The 19,903-nt window shown below is 43.2% G+C and overlaps 1 protein-coding gene across 3 annotated transcripts in view; it reads left to right on the forward strand.

The window, feature by feature from the left end:
* DPP6 (dipeptidyl peptidase like 6) overlaps nucleotides 1–19,903 on the forward strand; it is a 539,077-nt gene that overhangs the window by 128,531 nt on the left and 390,643 nt on the right. The window contains exon 1 of one of the 3 annotated variants that reach the window (XM_064433208.1): nucleotides 12,114–13,085. The exons of the other annotated variants lie outside the window; for them this stretch is intronic. Within the exon in view, the coding sequence (XP_064289278.1) occupies nucleotides 12,885–13,085 (201 nt within the window). The 5' untranslated portion in view covers nucleotides 12,114–12,884. Of the gene's footprint in view, nucleotides 1–12,113; nucleotides 13,086–19,903 lie in introns of those variants that run through there. 3 annotated transcript variants of the gene reach the window in all.

Consider the following 19,903-nt stretch of genomic DNA (forward strand, 5'->3'; position numbering starts at 1 on the left):
TAGTTTGGTTCAACTTAAATGTTTTCTTTTTTTTTCCCAGTCTTCATCCAAATTTCAAAATCACTGTATTTTGGGATATAAATTGCTGTTATATTCAGGCTGAAAGTGGCTTAAGCAATGTATCCCCCTCCACCAATGTCTTTGAACAGGGAATTTTCTTTTAAACTAGCTCTTTTACCACCAGCAGTTTTAACTTGGATGGGTCAGCATTTCCCAAGAGTATAATGAAATAGTTCCTGACCAGCTTTCTTGAGTACCTTATAAGAGTCAGATTAAAAAACTGAAATTGGACAAACTTTACAAATGAGATCTCATTTCAGTCACTATGCTTTCACATATAAAATTATTTTATACATTTCAAAAGAAAGATCATAATGATAATTTATCATTTTTTTCATATTTTTATATCCTCACAAGAAAATAACTTTTTAAAATAATAATAAAAAGGAGTTTTTACCTAACAGGAGAATCCTAGATTATGTTTGACACAGGCTCTAAGTTTAGGTTGCTGTGGCTTTTTCGAAACATTTTCTATTGTATTTTGATATTGCTTTGTGTTTTACTGACTATTCAATATATTTCCCACAGAGACCAGCTCTGTGTGTTTCCTGTAGTGAAGACTATTCAAAGAGGCTATAATCCCGTAATAGTTTATAGCAAAATCAATTTGATATGCCTTGAAAAATATGTACTTGTATTACAGTCAAAGGAAATGTGTGTGCAGAGCTCAGAATTTATACTTGTAATGAATTTCTTGAAGCTGGAAATGCATGTGTTTGTGTAGTTGAGGGTCCTCTTATGTTTGACTTAATTTTTCCTTTTCCCAGCTCTTTTGAAGGAGAATACCGTTTTATCACTGCAGTTAGTTAGGAAGGTTTTTAGGATTTTAAACCTCTATTTGAGAAGAGGCTCTCCTGTTCAGCAGTATTTTGTGCTAATTTAGCTGCAAATGTTCTGAGTGCCTCCAAGGAGGTAATTAGGTGAATTATTGTCGCGTAGCTCTGTGTACAGTACCTGCTTGGCAGCACATCTTTGAGTTCATATTTAAGAACTACTGCAGCACCCTCAAGTGGTGATGCTGATCTGTGTTTACAGTTGATTTTTTCCCCAGATGTTTATTTCTAGGCTTATGGATAATTTCAGTGCTCAGTCCCTGCAGTCCTTACTGAGGTGAAGTACCCACTAAATGCAATTAATCACACTGGGATCTGAACAGCAGTCTCAGGGAAGGTTTCCTTGGATTGTCAAATGATTTTATGGAGGGCATAAAGTGTTCTCTGTGCCTGCAGTAACTCTGGCTTCTGGCTAGAATAAATAACCTGAGAACCCTATAGAAAGGAAACCAGCACGTTGGGGTTTTCCTGCAGACTGTGGTGCAAATGTGGAACAACTGTGGCATAAGAAACACAATTTCTTGAGCACACACACCAACCCCAGTGACATCTGTAGCAATGACTTAGGAAGAATGAATGCCATTTCTTAAGGAATTTTTGCTATCCTTGTGGTTTAGTTCTTTTTCCATTAGCTGCCTATTTTAAACATGCAGCTGGGCACCAGATCAGATGAACAGCCCTGGTCTGGGGCCTTGTTGCTTCCAAAATTAGCAAATGGCACCTCTCCTGATGTTTCTTCTCTTTCTAATTCTGCTGAGCCTCCCCAGTAACAAGAGTCATTACCCTGTAAAACAAAAGGCCAAAGGGTAAAAAGCCTTTGCACCCTCCTGCCCCCAGGACAGACCTACATGAGCAAATCCCTCAGCTCCACTGCTCTCAGCCCTAAAACACTGACGAGAAATTTCCTCTCAGAAATTTACTGTAAGTGTTAATGGGTGTTCTCTCTGCTTTAAGGGCTTTAAGTGAAAACAGATATCACAGATACTCCCCTGTCACTTAAAACAATGTGTACTGGACACAGTGCACAGGGTGGGGGAGTGAAAGTACTCCCTCACCTCCAGAGCTGCTTTGTGCCCTGTGTGCTAATGCTGTGGGTTAGCAGAATGGCACAGCTGCTTGTTTACCACTGCAAATTCTACCATGTCTGGCGTCTTTTCTGGATCAAACTCAGAGAACAGGCTTGAAAAACATGATTAAAAATTCAGTTTTGTTTTTGGAGGGTAGAAGGCAGTCCAGACTCTTATTTATAAAATTGTATTGATCCAAATGAATTTTCTTCAGATTATTATTAATATTTAATTTAAATTTATTTTTTCTTTTTTTGCCTTCTCTTAGCTATTTGACATAGAAAATAGACATCACTAGAATTGTAAACTTTGTCCTCCTGTCTTTTTTTTACCACTCTTTTGAGAAAAAGACTCATTTTAAATGTGCCATCTAGGTTGCCATCTATATAAGAGACTGCATTGTGTTCAGAAGAGAAGCATGTCAGTAGAGGGCAGGGTCCAACAGCAGTGAGTTTCCAAAGGGATCTGATAAAGAAATGACAACTATTTTCTAATATGAACTATATAATAGACAAAAACTTCGTGTGATGGAATATATTTAATTTAAAGTCTGTGCTCTGATCTTAAAGGCCTGCTGTCAGCTTGGAAATCACAGTGTGATCTTTTTTATTGTATTTTTTTTCCTATAGAAAAGCACTACTGGTAGCAAAAGAGACAGAGAGATTACTTTGTAAACTTGCCTTAGGCTGCTCCTGAAATAAGCAGAAAGGTGCAGTCAGGCCTCTCCCACCATGGCAGCTGTACTGAGCTGGGATATGCAGGCAGCCCACACTGCAGCTGACCCACAAACCTATTTTATGACATTTTGGGGCACGTGTGGGGCTCGCAAGGTGGCAGGGCAGGCAGCTTCTGCTGCCTCTTAAACTAGGTGGCCTGGCTAGAGAATTGCCTGTGGTGGAGAGGGGAGCTAAGCTCAGCATGAGAATCCCAGTCAAGGTTCAGTCATGGTCACAGGGAGCCCCTCATGCCTGGATCAGGAGCTCAGGAACATCCCAGATAAAACTGTGCTCCTCTGCAGCTCCCTGGCAAAAGCAGGACAAAGATCAAATAATTGCCACTGTATTTATTTAGAAATAAACCTCTGTGAGCGTTCTGAAAGCAACACTATTTCAGGTTTAGGAGACTGGGAAATTCCAAAGATCTGAGCCCCTTTCAGGTGTTTTCTTTCCATGTAATGATAGTATTGTTTAGTTTGGAAAAGATCATAGATCCCAACTGCTGATCCACCATTAAACCATGTCTCAAGTGCCACATCTACACATCTATTAAATACCTTCAGTGACTCCACCACTGCCCTGGACAGCCTGGTCCAGTGCTAGACACCCCTTTCCATGAGGAAATTTTTTGTAATATCCAGTCTAAATCTCTCCTGCTCAACTTGAGACTGTTTCCTGTCACACTGTTCCTTGGAAAAGAGACCAATCTCCACCTGGCTGCAACCTGCTCCAAGGGAGCTGTGGAAAGCAGTAAGATCTCCCCTGAGCCTCCTTTCCTCCAGGATGAGCACCCTCAGCTCCCTCAAATACTCCTTATAGAACCTGAGCCCTGATAAAAGCCAGTTTCCAAAACTTTCTTGCAAATTATTTTACAAGAAAGCATGTGCTTTTCAAGATAAGGTAGATGTTTTTTGTAGGAAAATCCCAGCTCATTTAAATTCCTGCATGTCCTATTCTAGCCAAAACACAGTTTTGCCCCATTTTGGGGTGACTGTCCTACTTTCTAGTTATGTCATCTCTGTTATCCAGCAAATGTTTCCACCTCTGACAAGTCGTTGCCTGCATTTGTCATAATGCACCACCAACGACAGTACCACGTGTGCTCCATCTTCAAGGACCCGTATGTTTCTGGGTGACACAACTGGGCCATGCTCATTGCTTTTGAGGCATCATCCACTTCCAAAAATACCAAGCAGCACAAATAGACAGGCAGACACCTTTGAATGGGGGTACTCTTTTATCAGTAAAGGAAATTTTCACTAAAATTTTCACCCCAAGAATCAGCAGCGCATTCTGTTTTGCCAAGTTACTGGATAGGCAAAGACATATCTAAATTGGTGAATAATGGCTAGAATAAACAGTTTCCGAAGAAAAATGGTCCAATTCTCTTGGCCTCATGAAGCTGAAGAAGGTTACATTGTGGTTGTTTATATGAAATCATTGAAGATGTAGTGTTGAGAAACAGTTTAGTGATTTAAGAACCATACATTGCAGATAAATGGCAATGCTGGTTCCATCTGCCCATTGCTGATAAGGTTCCTGGAGGTCTGGCATCAGTCAGTGTATCAAGTGATGTTTCATTAGAAGTTACTTCTTTAAGTCATGGTGGCCTCATTTTTTCAGCAATTGCATTCAGTGGTGGTGCTTTTACAAAATGCAGCTCTGGTTTTTGTGCTGCTGAAGTTGTGTTCCAGAAACTATGATGGACTCAACAGCTGGGTTTTGGACCCTGTTGTGACATTTTTAGCTGTCTTGTTGCTGTTTACCTGCTTTTGTTCAGAGGAACAGGAGGATCTGAATGCTTGTATAATTTGGAGGGAATCAGGTTATTTTTCCTCTAGAAGAACAAACCTTTTTCAGAGGTTTGAAATTATCAGTTGCATTCAGAATTTTCCAGGATTGCCTTTGTCCCACTCTTATTCAGATCATGATGAAGCAGCTTGTATTTTCTCACTTAGCAGAGTCCTGAATTGCTTTTATCTGTGTGGTGAAATTATTGAAAATCTCTAAAATTAGTTTTCATACTTTCTTCAGTTCACTTGACATGCTTTTATGATTCCTTGGCATATGAAAATAAATATAGATCTATCTATATATCTATCTCTAAGTCAGGAGTGACTAGGTGTGTGCCTGGCTTGTTTCACAAAGCATTTGGTTTATTTGTATTTTAAAGATATTACTTAACAAGACAATAAGAGCTCTGTCAGTTTAACCAGAAACTAGAAATAAAATTACCCTAAATTTAGGTACATGCAGTGAATACATCAAGATTCATGTGAATGTCCACTGGAATTTTCCAAAGCAGCATCTCATATTGATTATACCATCACTGATCTGATTTTGATAATTCCAGTGTGTATTCCAGTACCTCACATTGCTGAATACCCTTGCAAAGATTAGTGCCTCTGGCATATGTTGAAAGAGTGCAGTAAAATTAAAAAGAAGCACATATGTTCATGAGTTTAATCCAGGTACATCCTAAGAGATGCTTAAAATTAAAACCTCTCATAGTTGGCTTGTTTATTGACCCCAAACATCTTTGATCATAAACTTTTTTTAAACTGGTAAAGATGTAATTTATTAATTTCCTATCAGTATTCAATTTTTGTCCTTGTGTCTCCCACTTTTAAAAAAATGAATACACTGTTTGACAGCCATATATAATCTTGTATATTTGTTGTTATATAATGGCAACATTTACAAACCTTTAAAATAACTTCCATGAGCGTCAGCCATTTTTGACTTTATGTTACTGAGACATGTAAATTGGACAAACTGTGTAATTTGTACTTAGAAAACTATGAGCAAGCCTGTAAGCTTTTTTCCTTAATCAATTTATGAAGGCAAACAGGCAGGAAAAAAAATGCACCGGCACTGAGAGTGAGGAAGCACAAATATCAACCAATTTAAATTAGTCCCAAATCCAAAATGACATTATTTACTTTAGGGTGATTTCAGGGGACTTCAGACAGTTACTCTAGAGCTGTGATCTGTAAAGCCCCTGCTCACAGCTCATGCAGCTCCAGGTGACTGGAACTCCTCAGATGCTTTTCTGTTCAGCCTGAAAACTTCCTGAAGCAGCCCCAGTGGCAATTCTGCACATTCAGAGCTGCCCATGAAGACATCCCAGACCAGCTCCTCACCTGTCTGTAATCCTGCTGGGAGGCAGGAACTGGGATGATCTATACCTACAGCCTTCAAATTTGCCTGATCTCATATTTATTCCTAAAAAATATCCACCATGCTCCCTCACAAGGAGGGGTTTACAAACCTCCATCATTGCTCCTTTCTCTGCAAATGCTGCAAGAGAAGAACATTTGAATATGCTGAATCTGTGCCAAACTGGAGGAAGAAACATATGTCTGGCAGGGCCAGAAGGAGAACAAAGGAGTGGGAGGATATTTGGTTAGCCTAAGGTAGCCTTTTTGAGGTGTCCACCTCTCTAAATATACTTTTTACCTTGCATATATATATTTCTCTCTAGGGTTTCCTCTTACCTGGAGGGTTCCCAAACCTAAAATTGTGTCATTACATCCCCTGAGTCTTTTAGTAAATCTAGGTTTTAGTTCTCTTCCAAGCAACAAAAAACCCCTGTGAATTTAGTGACAGCTCGTCTGAGGAGTCAGATCTGTTTAAAGAAAAGCTTTGTATTAGAAAAAAAAAAAGTCTTCAAATTAAATTATTTTGTCTTGTCTGCTCCCTTTGAATCCTGTGGCATGCATTTGAAATGCTAACTCATTAAATTCCTTCTGCTTCTCCAAGATTCTTCATGCACAAGTGCTTTTTGGGAAGTGGAAATTCAGAATTTCTCCAAGGTATTTTGCTTCTGCGTGCTGCCAATTTTACAGTGGTGAATTAGGCAGGAATTGTATCAGTTTTTCCCAGCTTGGGCAATTAAGGATGTGCAGATGTGGCTCAGGCACACAAATGGAGCAGGAACCTTGTGCATCCCTTTCACATACAGAGCTGAGTGTATCCCTTGCCCTGAGTCAGTCTGTCTGAGGTGACAGAGGGATGCTTTTGCAGGATGGTTCCATTTGTGACAGACCTGCAGCAGCCTGCTTCGCCTTTCTGAAGACAAATAGGTTCTCTTCTGTTACTGAAAACCCCCTTGAGAGGTCAGATTAACCAGGCAACCTGGTTGCTGTCATGGCATATCTGACTTGAGCACCAAACCCTGGCAGGTTACACAGCACAGAGGAATGTGCATGGTGGAGATCAGCTCAGGAATGTTGGCCAAGTCTCTCATGGATGCCAGCAGCTCGTGGCATCCAAAGAAATACGTATTTATCTGTAATGCTCCACTTCCTGCCTTCTCCTGAAGACACAGAATTGGGATCTCATCCTAACTTCTCTCAGATAAAGCTCCCAATGACAGAACATTAATTAAGAAAAGAAAGACAGTCTGCAGTACAAATTTTATTGGTATGAATGTCAGTACCAGCTACAGGGCTAAGCCAGGACCCTGATGTGGTGTGCAACTGTACAAACACACATACATCAGTATTTTGTTTTACTTAGGCTTTGCATAAACTTTTTTAGCACCAGACTTGCACAACCATTGTTCCACACTCTTCTGTGATGGTTTCTTTTTTTTTTTCTGCCTTTCATCACCCTTGCACCAACTGCAAAATCATAAAAAAACATATGGGAAAGACCTTCTTGGTCATGTGATCTACAGTTTTGCCAGTTGGCAGGATTATGCCTTACAGCACATTTTCTAATGCCTCATACAGGCTATTTATAACTGCCCTCAGCATTAGGACTTTCACCCATTTCCTTTGGACACAGTCCTGCTCACACTACGGGGAAGAACCTGCTGATATTCATCTACATGCTCTTGATTTCATTTAATTAGGCCTTGGTGGGTATCAGGACTCTCAGTGGTTACAATCACCTGTCTTGCTGACCCCTGAGAGAACATTCATCCACCAGGTGTTGGAATTGCCCTCTGCAGCAGCTGATCTCCCTGGTTTTGAAAATTCTCCCATTGTTTGGCTCCAATTAACCTTGCACCAGCCCAGCCTGGCTCCCTGCTCCCCAGGCGTGTTGGTGCTTTCCATCTCTGAGAGTTTTGGTCCATTTCTTCTCTGCCTCTTTGAGCTCACTTCATCTCCTTTTTCTCTCAGCCCTCCTGGTACTTCACTGTGTCCATGCCTCTTCTGTATGCTTTTGATTTTTTTCCTCTTGGCTCCCTCTGGGCCCGTCTCTTCTTCTGAAGAGCCTTTTCTTCCAGCCTGCTTTCTTTTTTCCCCCAAAATCTCGTATCCTGTGAAGCCACCATTGTCTATTATTCCCAGTACTTGAGTATCAGTGTTTTATATTCCCCACAAAAGCCTTCATTCCACCACTTGTGGAAGACTGAATTATTTTGGTGCCCAGAAAACTAATTTTGCCAATGTTTCTCTTAGTCCAGTCTGGAGAGCTTCCTTGGCATATTCCTTGACAACATTTAGGGACTTTAATTTTTTTTTTTTTTTTATCATTATAAGACCTGCAAGATTATTTTTTCTGAATAGTGTGTGATTCCAGAGAGAAAGGGAATTCCTGTTCTGGTTTGGTTGGGTTTTCAGTTGACACCAGGCAGCAGAGGTATAGAAGGCATAAACCTGGGGCCATTAGTGATTCATGAGCTGGATGATTTTATCTTGGCTGACCATGGTAATAGGAGTTAAAATATTGTATATTTGTCTCTCTAGTGCCTAGACAGTTGCTATTATAAAAACCCCAGAGGTGTTATATTAACAAATACAATAATTTTAAGAGACAATACTAACTTGGCATTTTCAGGAGTGATATTAAAAAAATAATCTGGAAACTCTAAAATTCCTTTACAAATTCATTGGAAAAATGAAACTATAATAATTCAAATAATAAAAAGTGTACTTGAACTATTGAAAAAAAATCTTTTGTTAAAAAATACACTAATCAGCTGCTTAATAGCTATCACCACTTGAAAACTAGAAACATGTTTAGCTCTGTCTGCAACAAACTCTGTATTATTTAGATGGCAAGCTCATAAATTGCTTTGTCAGAAAGAAGAATGGAACATGAATAACAATGCATGAATTCCCTGACAAATAGAAGTTATATCTAAATAAAAAATGTCCAGGAGTAATGTTGCTCGATTGTTTCTTTGCCAGTGTTATTCTGAGCTGATTTGTCTGAAACCAAATATTTAATGTAAAGTTTTAAAGGCAGTAGGGCTTGAGTTTGACCTGCTTTTGATTGTGTCACTTATAGTGCTGAGATATGGGGACACTGTTTACTTATAAAACATGGAGAGGAAAAAAAAGTGTCATGTTTTTCTGAATGCTTTAAAAATGCCGGTAAAACATACCTTGGTGCTGCAGGGGAAATGTCTTAACTAACACACTTCATTCTGATGGAAATGTCACTAGTTAGGAATCAAACCTCCCTTCAAAACTTTGGATGCTGAAATATACAAATAAAAGACACTTGAGGACACTGTTTGTTTTGAAATGCCTTGATTTTTATCCTGGGATCTCACTGCAGGGTTTAGGGAGAGGATGGAAAGGATTTTCCTTACATGTAGGATGTGTGTTTGAAGACAAGAACCTTATATTTGTACTTTTGAAATATTTTGCCTCTTTACACAAGTTTCATAACAAAAATTGTTCACTTCTGAAATCTTGCCACGGGCTGGGAAGGTCTTTAGCTGCAGTGCAACCCCAGTTCCTGATGAGGTGTTTGTTTGGTGCCATTTTGCTGCCGTGTCTTGATGTTTCCTGCGTTTCTTGGTTTTGTCTCCATACTTTCCATGCCCTGTCTGTGTGCATGTTGTGTGCCACTATCTGGTCACATAACCAGGACATTGTAGAGGACTCTGGGCTCCCTGTCATGCACAGATGAGCAGCACATTAACCAGGGCTTGCAGGTGGAGGGTGGAGGTGCTTCCAGCCCTGAGCAGAGCCTCAGGAGCCCTGGGCTCCCTCCCTCGCAGGCAGGCAAGGCTACCACAGCACATTTTCAGGGACATCCTGAGCTAACTAGTGCCCAGGCGGTGCTGGAGTGCTCTCCAGGGTCCCTAATGCAATCAACTGGGTCCCTGTGACTCAGAAAAATCCTCCTGCTTTCAGCAATGGCATCCACAGACTCATCCTGGTGCATCTTGTTGCAGGGGGTTATTTAACACATTTCTGCCTCCAGCTGCCTGCTCAGCCCTTCCACACAAGGTCATTCTGGCTGTAACAGGGTGACAGAAATGTGTCTTGCAGTTCTCAGCTGGTGCAGACATTCTTTACCCACCATGGTACCCAGAACATGGCACTAAATTGTTTCTGCTGTCCCTGGTTTATCGTGGAGGGGAGAGCTGGAATCAGAAGTGCCTTTAAATAGCTGTAATTATTTATTTTTGGGTGAATGAATCACAGCCCAAAGCTACATGATCAGGATCTTTTGGTGGATGAGAACCATTTGGCTGTTTGTTTTCTACTGAGCTTTTCAAGTACTTGACATTGCAATTCTGTGATCCTTTAATATAATTTTTCCAGGAATTATGTACACACATACATGTCCCATATATGTGTGCATGACTAAGCAAACTCAATTATGTGAAATCTTGGTTCTTAAGAATTAAAACCACAATGTATTTGGATCTGAATTGGTCCTTAGAGGCTCTTTTGGTTTCGAACTGGGCTGTGATGCTGAATGTTTTCTTTTTTCTGTACTTTCTTTGAAACTTTTTGATTCAGACATTTAATCTTTGTTGTTTTTTCCTGCCTAGTGGTTTCATCTTGCTTTTTTGTGGCTTTCTTTGATTATTCCTTTGTGTCCTAGTTTCTCCTTAGAAGTTAAAAATGTATTATTTTTTTAATTTTATTCTCATGTTGCTTTTTTCCGCCAGTGCTATTTGTCACCAATTCCAAAAATCATAAGGCCATGATTATTCCAAATATCATTAATGCAATTCAAGGTGGAATTTAGCTGAGCTATGTGTCCAGATTTTTGGTAGTCAATTTGTGCCTGAAACAGAAGCTACAAGGGGTCCAAGTGGCTTTTGGAAAGTTACCTCTGTTATGATGGACGTCACCATGACTTAGAAGCCAGACCTTTGCTTCAGAGCATTGTGTGCTCGTGTTGTTTTTTAATTAAATGTCAAGATCTCAGTTGTGAAGATCAAAACCATTCCTTCTTTCAAGTTCCGTCAGGAAGGAGAGAGAGCGTTTGTTTTTGTTTTCTCTCCTGATGAGATAAGGTTCCCTTTTCATCTAAATGTTAAGACTTTTCATGCCTGACTTTGAAGACACAAATAAGAAGGAGTGGATGAAACAATTCAGACGCAAAGAGATTTTTGATCAGGCAGTTACTGAAATCATAGAGTGGGGGAATTGTTGCACTCTAGAATACTGTATACATGATCTACTGAAGTGTTTTTTTTTTAAGACTGATGAAATTACATATATCAGAGATGGTATTATCTTAACAACTAAAACTTTAAGCAAGAACAGTGTTTAGAAACAGAATTTCAGCCCATAAAATCCACTAGTTAAATTATAATAAAGTTTGTGAGCTCTTCAGCAGCAAGTCTCTCAATGCGAGTGGGCAAACACCACTTTATGCTTTGTGTGTTGTGATCCCAATTTAGAGGTCAAAGGGGAGGATTTTGGACAGCACAAGAGGGGACAGCAACTCTGCCACTTTCCTTTTAACCTAAGCATCCGTTGCTATGGAAACCCCGGTGCCTGGTGCTGGAGCAACAGGAATTGTCACCCCGTGTCCCGAGCAGCGGTGCGGGGCTGGCGGGGCAGGGGCCGGGAGCGGTGCCCGGGCCGGGAGCGGGGCCGCCGGCCCCGAGCAAAGCCCGTGGCGGGGCTCCCGGCGTGTCCCGGCCCCCGATCTGACCCCCACCCTGACCCCGACCCCGAACCCCTTCCCCAGCCCTGGCCCTGACCCCGAACCCGGTCCCAGCCCCAGCCCCGGATCCATCCCCGGCCCAGCCCCGGATCCATCCCCGGCGCCGGGATCGCTGTTGTTTATCCCCGGCCAGAGCCGCCGGGAGCAGCTTTGGGCGGATTTCCACTGAGGGGCGCTGAAGCACGTTTTAATGCAGCAAAAATGAATTAATACAAAAATAGTAAGAGACGCGATTTACCGGATTATTTTAAAAAGCGGCGACGACGACCACCTCCAAAAAAAACCACCCCGCAGCCCTTCCTCTCCTCCCTCCTCTCCCCGGCCGTGGGGGGAAGGAGCACGGGCGGAGTGCCCGCTCGCCGGGCTGAGCCGTGCCCGCTGGGGCAGGGCAGGGCAGTGGGGAGGCTTCTCCTCCCCTCCCCTCTCCCCTTCCTCGGGACCGAGCCACTCCGCGCCCAGCGGCCTCCCAGAGCCCCTCCAGCTGCCGGTCCCGCCTCCCAGCCTCGCCTTCCCCCTCCCCACCTCTTTTTTCTCTCTCTCGGCTGGCGATCAGGTGTCTGTTGTCTTTTTTTTTTTTTTCTTCTTTTTTGAGTTGTTTCCCCGAGGGGAAAAAAAAAATAGGCAGGGAAAAAAACCCAGAAGGTACCGAAAAGGAGATGATCGTAGAAGAGCCCTCCTTCCCAAGAAGAGCAACGTGCTTTGAATGAGGCTTCCCAGCCTCTTCCACTCCGTCTCACACACTCTGTCACTCTGCCTCTCGCTTGTGCACACTGTTGGTATGCGACCTCGGAGGCGACTGCTCCGCCACCTCTGCCTGGGGAGCCGCTGACAGCCAGCGATTGAGCCAGCCCCCCTTCCTTTTTTTTTTTTTTTTTTTTTCCTGCTTTTGCAAACACACACGCACACCCCCAAAGCACATTTAATGCTGATCCACTCAGGCGCCATTATCGGGGGTACGTCTTCGTGGAGTGTTTTGGTTATTTTTTTTTCTCTTCTATTTTTTTTTTCCTTCCCGACACTGGATGGTGCAGCGTTCCCGGGGCCTGTGGTGTTACGGCTCGATTGCGTTTTATTATTTATTTATCTATCTTCTCTCTTCCTCCTCTCATCACTCCCCCGTCTCTGCTCTCTTGAACCCCCCGGCTTCTCTCCGGGTGCCGGTGCAGAGGAGCGGGGAGCAGGATCCCTCGCTCTCCCTCCCACTGATGTGGGACTGATCACTCGCGTGTAGCATGCTGTAGCCAAAAAAGAAGAGAGGAGGGGAAGGGAAAAAAAAAAAAAGAAGCGGCTCTCTTGCCCTCCCTCTCCCTCGTTTCCCGCGGATTGACTTCATGGCTTCACTGTACCAGCGGTTCAGCGGGAAGATCAACACCTCCCGCTCGTTCCCCGTTCCCCCCGAAGCCAGTCACCTCCTGGGCGCCCAGAGCAGCGAGGAGGACGGCGCTGCCGGCAAGACCCCGCGTCCATTGCAACAGGAAGGCAGCCGGCCCCGCTTCCAGTACCAGTCGCGGAGTGACTGCGAGGAGGAGGATGTAAGCGCCGGTGTCGTTCGCGTGGGGCTGGGTTGGGTTTTGGGTGCCCCCCCCTCCCCGCCCCCTGTCCTGCGGGATGGCTGTGTGCCCCTCCAAGCCGGCAGCGATTTCTTGCGGTTTGCCCGCTCTTCTTTCCGGGCGGGTCCTTTTAGCGCTGCTCTTCTTGCCCTGAAGTGCCGGGAATGGTACGGGACGGAGCCCGCCGGGAGCCGAGCGGAGCCGGGACTCGCCCGGCCCCGCGCTGTCCCCGCAGCTCTGCCCCCACCGAGCTCCTTGCGCGGCTCTCCGCTCCCGTGGGGCGCGGGGTCAGCGCCTTAGGAAACGCCAAGTGCCAGCTCCGTCCTGCTGCCCCAAGCTACGCGACAAGCCTCCCCACCCCCCTTTAATTTTTATTATTTTTAAAAATTTTTTATTCCATGTTTTACCCTTTAACACTCTCCCGGGGCAGAAGTCTTCACCTTGTCCCTCCCTCCTCGCCTGCCTGTCAGCCTCTTCCTAACCTGGCGGCAGGGAAACTTTTTAACCCCTGAGCAGCCGGTTTTGGGTCTCTCTGTCCCCCCTCGCCGCTGCCCCCGGGCGGGCCCCCGCAGGGAAGCCGAAAACTTCGGCCGCGCACCTTCCGCTCCTTCAAAGGATGCATCTGCATATCGCCTTAGTAACGAGTGACTAATCCAGGCCGCTGGCTGCCTGCTGTGTCCGATGGAGTTAAACTAGTCCGGGTCGATTGCCCATGGTTCTTTCGGGGTGGCGAGGAGGGGGACAGACTCAGAGAACAAGGGCCAGTGATAGATCAAAACGTGTGGCTCCGCATGGCCGACTGATGTTAGGTTTGCAGAGGGATTTGAGTGTGTTTTGCCTCTGTGGAAGCACACACAAGGGGAAGCAAATGGCTGCAGTTGGGAATAATGTTTGTGTCTGTTAAAAATACTTCTTGCCCGAGTGGGACGCGTTAGCTTTGCAGCAGGGTTTAGCTTTGGCTCTGGGAGCCTTCCCAAGCAGGGCACAGCTTCAAGCCACAACAGCAGGGCTGTTTCACTCAGAGGATAGAGTTGTGTGTGCAGGCAAATGTCCTCGATTATCTTTTAAATCCCTGTCCATTCTCCCGTCCCTTCGTAAAGACTTTTGTGGTGCACAGAGCAAGTGCAGTTCTGTCAGCGATGGGGCCAATCGACCTAAACCTCCCCGAGGTGACTAAATGCTGATAGCTCCAGGGGACAGCAATGACAGGGACCTGAATTGACCCTTCCCTGTGACCTCCTCACCGGCAATGATCTTGGCACTGATGGCCCTTGGCCCTGTCCAAGTGCAGGAGGACAGCGGGCCCTTCCCTGGGCGCCCGCACCCACTCGTGACTCTCTCCCGGTGTGGCTGGGGACACGGGCCCTTCCCGGCCGTGTGCTGGGCTCTAGGTGTCGCTGCGAGCCAGCGGAGTGCCACCTCCAGGGCTGGGCTCAGGCACATTTCCTCATTGTTTTAATTTCGCTTTCCTGGACTTGCAGACAGCAGATGTCTGGAGCCGCTTCTCTGCTCACCAGAAGCGCTGAGTCCGGAAGCAGAGGAAAGCCTGCAGTTTAGCATGTGCGAGTGATTTCTGCTGACAGGCTCCAAAATAATAAAAATAAGAAGAATATCCTTTAACTTCTATAAGAAAAGCTTTTCCCTATTTCTTTTTTTTTTTCCTTTGTTTTCTTCTCCCTCCTTCCCTCTCCCCCACATCCCCTCAGAGTTGTGTGGGTGAAGAGAACTGCTGGGCACTGCTGTTTGTTGAGGGACATTGCTGTCTGTGCCTGCCTGGTGTCTTCTGCAAGGAAGTGCAAAAAAGTGTGGCTAGAAGCAAGGATTTGGGGTGACTCCTTAACGCACATGGGCACTTAGTGTGAGTTGTTTCTAAAGGGGGCAACCTCTCCGAGAAAGTACCCTGGACTGGCTCGGCAGTTCACAGGGCCATCGTTCCAGCAGAAACTGGGAAACCTGAGCTAGTGGTCTCTGGCAGAGGGGCGATCAGGTCGGGGGGAAGAAGTCGTGACAAACCAGTGGAAATGGTCTTTAAATCGTGTGTTTCGGGGAGCGGGGTCCGTCCTGCGGGGCCAGGAGCCGGCAGGAGGCTGGAGGTGTCCGCGGTGCTGGACCGGGGCGGAGCGGGGCTGGGGCAGCTGTCCGGGGTGCTGAACGCCTCTGTCCCGGGTGCTGAACCCTGCCTGTCCCGGGTCAGAGCAGCTGTCCGGGGTGCTGAACCCCTCCTGTCCCGGGTCAGAAGGAGCTGTCTGGGGTGCTGAATCCCTTCTATCCCGGGGAGGAGGAGCTGCTTGCTCTCCAAACATTCCCAGGACCGTGCCAGGGAGAGCTGACCATGATCTCTTGCCCTTGTCTGTGGCGAGAGCAGCAGAGGCAGAGTGGCAGCAGTCAGGCTCGCTCAGGATGAGTAAATACAGCCCTGGGCATGAAACCCTTGAGGAGGGGGGAAAGTGAGACAGAGAGCTGGCAAAGACCATGGGACAAGTACAAGGAGAGTGGTCTGTTTGTGCTGGGTGCCAGGAGTATGTGCTGTTGCTCATCATGGGAAAGGGCTTAAGGACACAGCACTGGAAACTCTTTCCTAAGATTAGATTTCTGTTTTCTGTCTTTCACAAATGAAACATTCACGTTGTCTTTCATCTTTCGACATCAATGTAGTAGGAAAAGCCAGAACTTAAACATAAAGAAACAAAAGGGTTTCTCCCTTCTCACATTTGGAAATATCAAAACAAACCTGAGAATGAGACTGTTCTGTTCCTAACTTTGTCATATGATTAATAAAAGGGAGAGAACTGAGTGTATTTTATGGGTTACTGATGATGACTTTTCCTATTGAAATATGTGTGCTGTATTTTTAAGGACCAGCACAGACATCAATGCAGAACTAAACAGAGGGAAAGACAGGATGTTGCCTTTGAAGGTCACAGTATTGTAAGTAAGGATTCTGTCCACTGGAAGTACTACTGATGGAAAAATACTGCTTGAAATCTATAAAGAGTTAAAAGGAGGTAGTAACTTCCTAACAAAATTCAAATCAAAACCAATAACGATTTTATATGACAACTGCTGACTTACAGGCACCATTGAGACACACTTGAGAACATTGTTTTAGTGACATAAAAATACAGCAAAGTAGAGGTGACAGCATTCTTTAGAATTTTAAATAGTTTTTACTATGAATCAACTCGTGGCAGGTATATAAGAAAATATATATAAACTAGACCTCACTACTGAACAAAACCTGGATTAAGTCTTGTGAAATGTTCATGTTAATTGTTCGTCTGATGAGACAATCATGTTATTTACAAGAGGAGCAATAAAGAAACTAGGATCTATATAAATGACCCCAGAAAAAGACTTCCTAGTTGGTTCTGGGCATCATTGATATTAAAGTTATTGCAACAGCTCTAAACAAAATTCAGATGACGTATTTACCTTGTTATAAGATTAGTATTTTACTACATTTATTTAGATGAGGAAACAGGTCTGAAAACTCTTCATTCAGTTTAGTGTGGTGGTATAGCAAGTTATACAATTTTGTTAACAAAATTCTCTTTTTTAGATTAATGAGGTTACCTTTTAAATGGTGATTTTGATTGGTTTACCTTTTAGACTGATAAGTGCTTTGCATATTGTACAGTGGAAGGGGTTTTCTCTACACATTGACTTGAGAACTGTTTTCTCATAAAATAGAGCTTCTTCATCTTTTGCAGGCTTCTTTCTTGGCATCACAGTGATTAATGAGTTTAATTTTTGCAGGCAACTGCCAGGAGGTGCTGAGTAAGATGTATCGTGCTGATTGTGTGTAATGCCGCTCCTTTTAATTACTGGGATGATAACAATGCATTAATCAGGTGCATAAAAAATTCAACACATTCCTGTAACGTGGAATATTGATCCATTTTATAAGGAACTCACAGAAGTAATTTTAAAAGTGAATTGATAAGTTATCTGTTACAAATATTGAATCCTCCAGTGAATCATAACATTTTTTTATATGAAAAGCCTCATGCTGCATTCTTACAGGTTCATTACTTAGCCAAAACTCTTATTGACTTTAATAGGAGACTTAAGCACATTAAAAAAAAGACAGTCCCAAAGTACAAAAGCATTAATTCTTCTGACTATTCTTTCAATAACTGAATTCTAAATATTTCTTTCTTTTTTGCGTTTGCTTGAAACTACATTTAGCCATACATTATACTTTATTAGTTCTACAATTGATTATTCAGACTTATTTACCTTTTCAGAAAGTTTTCATTCAGATATAAATAGAGATCACTTTGAGATACCTCAATAAAACTGTGTTTTGTGCTTGGATAAATTAAGGATTTAGTAATTCAAATATCCTTTGTTAACAGAATGAGTCTGAGAAAGTGAAAATCAAAGCCATCAGTGTTTAAAAAAAAAGTAATTTTGTACATCAGGCTTGCTGTTGCATGTAATTGAAAGTGTTAATTTTCAGTTCATTATTTGTCTAACAGGAAGAGATATTGCCTCCTAGAAATGTGTGTCAGGGACAGAACCCTCAGAAATGTTGAGGCCTGAGCTTCAGGGGACAGGCATTACAAATTTGGGGTGTTTTTCTCCTAAAGAGATGAATGGATTGATTGTATAGAGAAATTTGTGGGACTGCAGAAACCCTGACTTTGTTGTGAGCTATAACAACTTGAACTGTAACCAGAAGTCTATCTATAGACCTGTACTGCTCTGTGTATGGGCAAAACCAAATGTTTAATTCTGTAAGAATCTCCTATTCTTGAGTCTGTACGATTCTCCTAGAATCTTCTTGGTGAGTTCTTGGATGCTGAGCTCAGTTATCTTCCAGCCATTAAGATGCAGAGAGTGGGAATGGTTATTTTCATGGAAATAGTTAGGCCCTGCTGACATTCTGTAAGCTTGCCTTTTGAAAGGAATAAAAATTGCAGCTTACTTCCTTCAAAAGGAATAGTTACAAACCTTATTAAAATCATGGGTTATATTTACTCAGAAGCTCATAATATATTTTGTGATTACTGAATACTGGACACTGATCTGCAAGTGATACACTTTTTATACTTCTCTTTATGGCTATATCTATAATTAAACAACCTTATGATATTTGCTGCCAGTTTAAAATCAGCCTCTGTTTCTGCAGTCTTCACTAGCCACGGTGATGATGCACACACTAAAAAATCTACCAGAGAAAATGTATTTTTAAGTATTCAGAAATAACTGTGTGAAGAGGCTGAATCATCTCTCTGATAGTAGTGAACTGTGCCATAGGTTGGGGTACCTCATGTAGAGTACTCAGCTCATGTTATTCCTCCTTCTGAGCTGGGAGCTCGAGTGCAGAAAGCGGAGAATGAGCCCAGGGTTGGAGCAGCTCAAGTTGCTTTCCAAGGGGTTTTAAAGACATAGGAGGTTGGGAAAAAATATAAACCTGTTAGTAGGTGCTGTTCTCCACCCATTTGTGCATTTTTGTTTCAGGAAAGGCCAGACTGAAGGCAGTCCTTAGGGTGTGTATCACAGCTTGGAAAATGTTCTTTGGCAGTTAGCAGATTTTGTCATTTGAAATAAAAATCTTTACATAATTTCGGGCTAATATATTTATGCTTGTGCTGGCGTAGCAAAACCTCCCATTACAGTTCATTAACTGCAGTTAATGATTTGATTTTTTTTTTATTTTCCCGGGATTTCTGCCTGATGTGCAGGATGATTCCCAGCACGTTGCTGTGAGGTGGGAGCATTTTCATCCCGTGACCAAGGGGTGGCAGCGTGTGGTGATCACACCGTTCCTATGGAGCACTTGGCTTTTCCTGGCTTTTGCAGGAAAACATCCACCACCCCCTTGTTTACACACTCACACCTACACGTGGGGGTTCTTCACCTCCTTCCTGCTTTCTTTAGGTCTGATGGAACCGGTGGCAGTTTTGTAACTCTTTTTCACCTTCTGGTGGAAATATTTGTTTTCAAAGCTTATAAGAAATGGTTCAGCAATAGTTTTAAGTACATGGAGGAAGGAGGGAAGAAATAAACCTTCCTTCTAAGGGAATGTTTTTCTCTGTTCTCCCAAAGGAAAGCAAAAAAAAAAAACCACCATTTTTTTTTCCAAAAGCCTCTTTCACTCACTGATTTTCACTCATTGGTTATGATGCAGTGTGTCTTTTGAAAAGTACATGCAGAAAATTTAGGTTTGTTATTTCAAGGTGTTTCAAAAGATTTGTGGTCAAGCGCAAAAATAGATACTGAAATATATTGCCTAGATAGATACTCATTTTGGATTACTTTTTTCTACTGATATATGCACCTTTGAAAATATTATGTCTATTCATTAAATTGTGGGTGTTTGGTACTGGTAAGATTCAGTGTGGGTGAGCTAACTGATTTAAAGCATATTTTGAGTCTGTGCATTCATCTATAGGAAGAGATCACTGTGCCATAATCTTAACTGCCAGTGTATGAGCATTAGGCTCATGGATATTTTGCAGCACAGAGCAGTGCAGGAGGGAACAGAGGAAGAGTGTGGTGGGACAATCCAGGAAAGGGTTCTGAAGGAGGAATGGGCAGTGGTTTCTCTATAGTGGAAAGAGAAGTCCTTCACAACATTTCCACCTGTAGAGTGTTTGGGAACATAAATTTTTCACATGCAACCAAAGCTTTAATTGCATCATATTTTTTAAGCACTTTAATTTAGAGATGTTTCATAGTTTATTTTGTCAAAATAGCACTTGAAAGTCTTCCCAAAGTTTACAGCAAAGATTGATACAGTTTTCAATCTCAGGGAATCCCCTTGCAATATGGAGGCAGGGAGAGAGGTAGAA

This window comes from Passer domesticus, chromosome 1 (genome assembly GCF_036417665.1).
Source record: "Passer domesticus isolate bPasDom1 chromosome 1, bPasDom1.hap1, whole genome shotgun sequence".
NCBI classification, from domain to species: Eukaryota; Metazoa; Chordata; class Aves; order Passeriformes; family Passeridae; genus Passer; species Passer domesticus.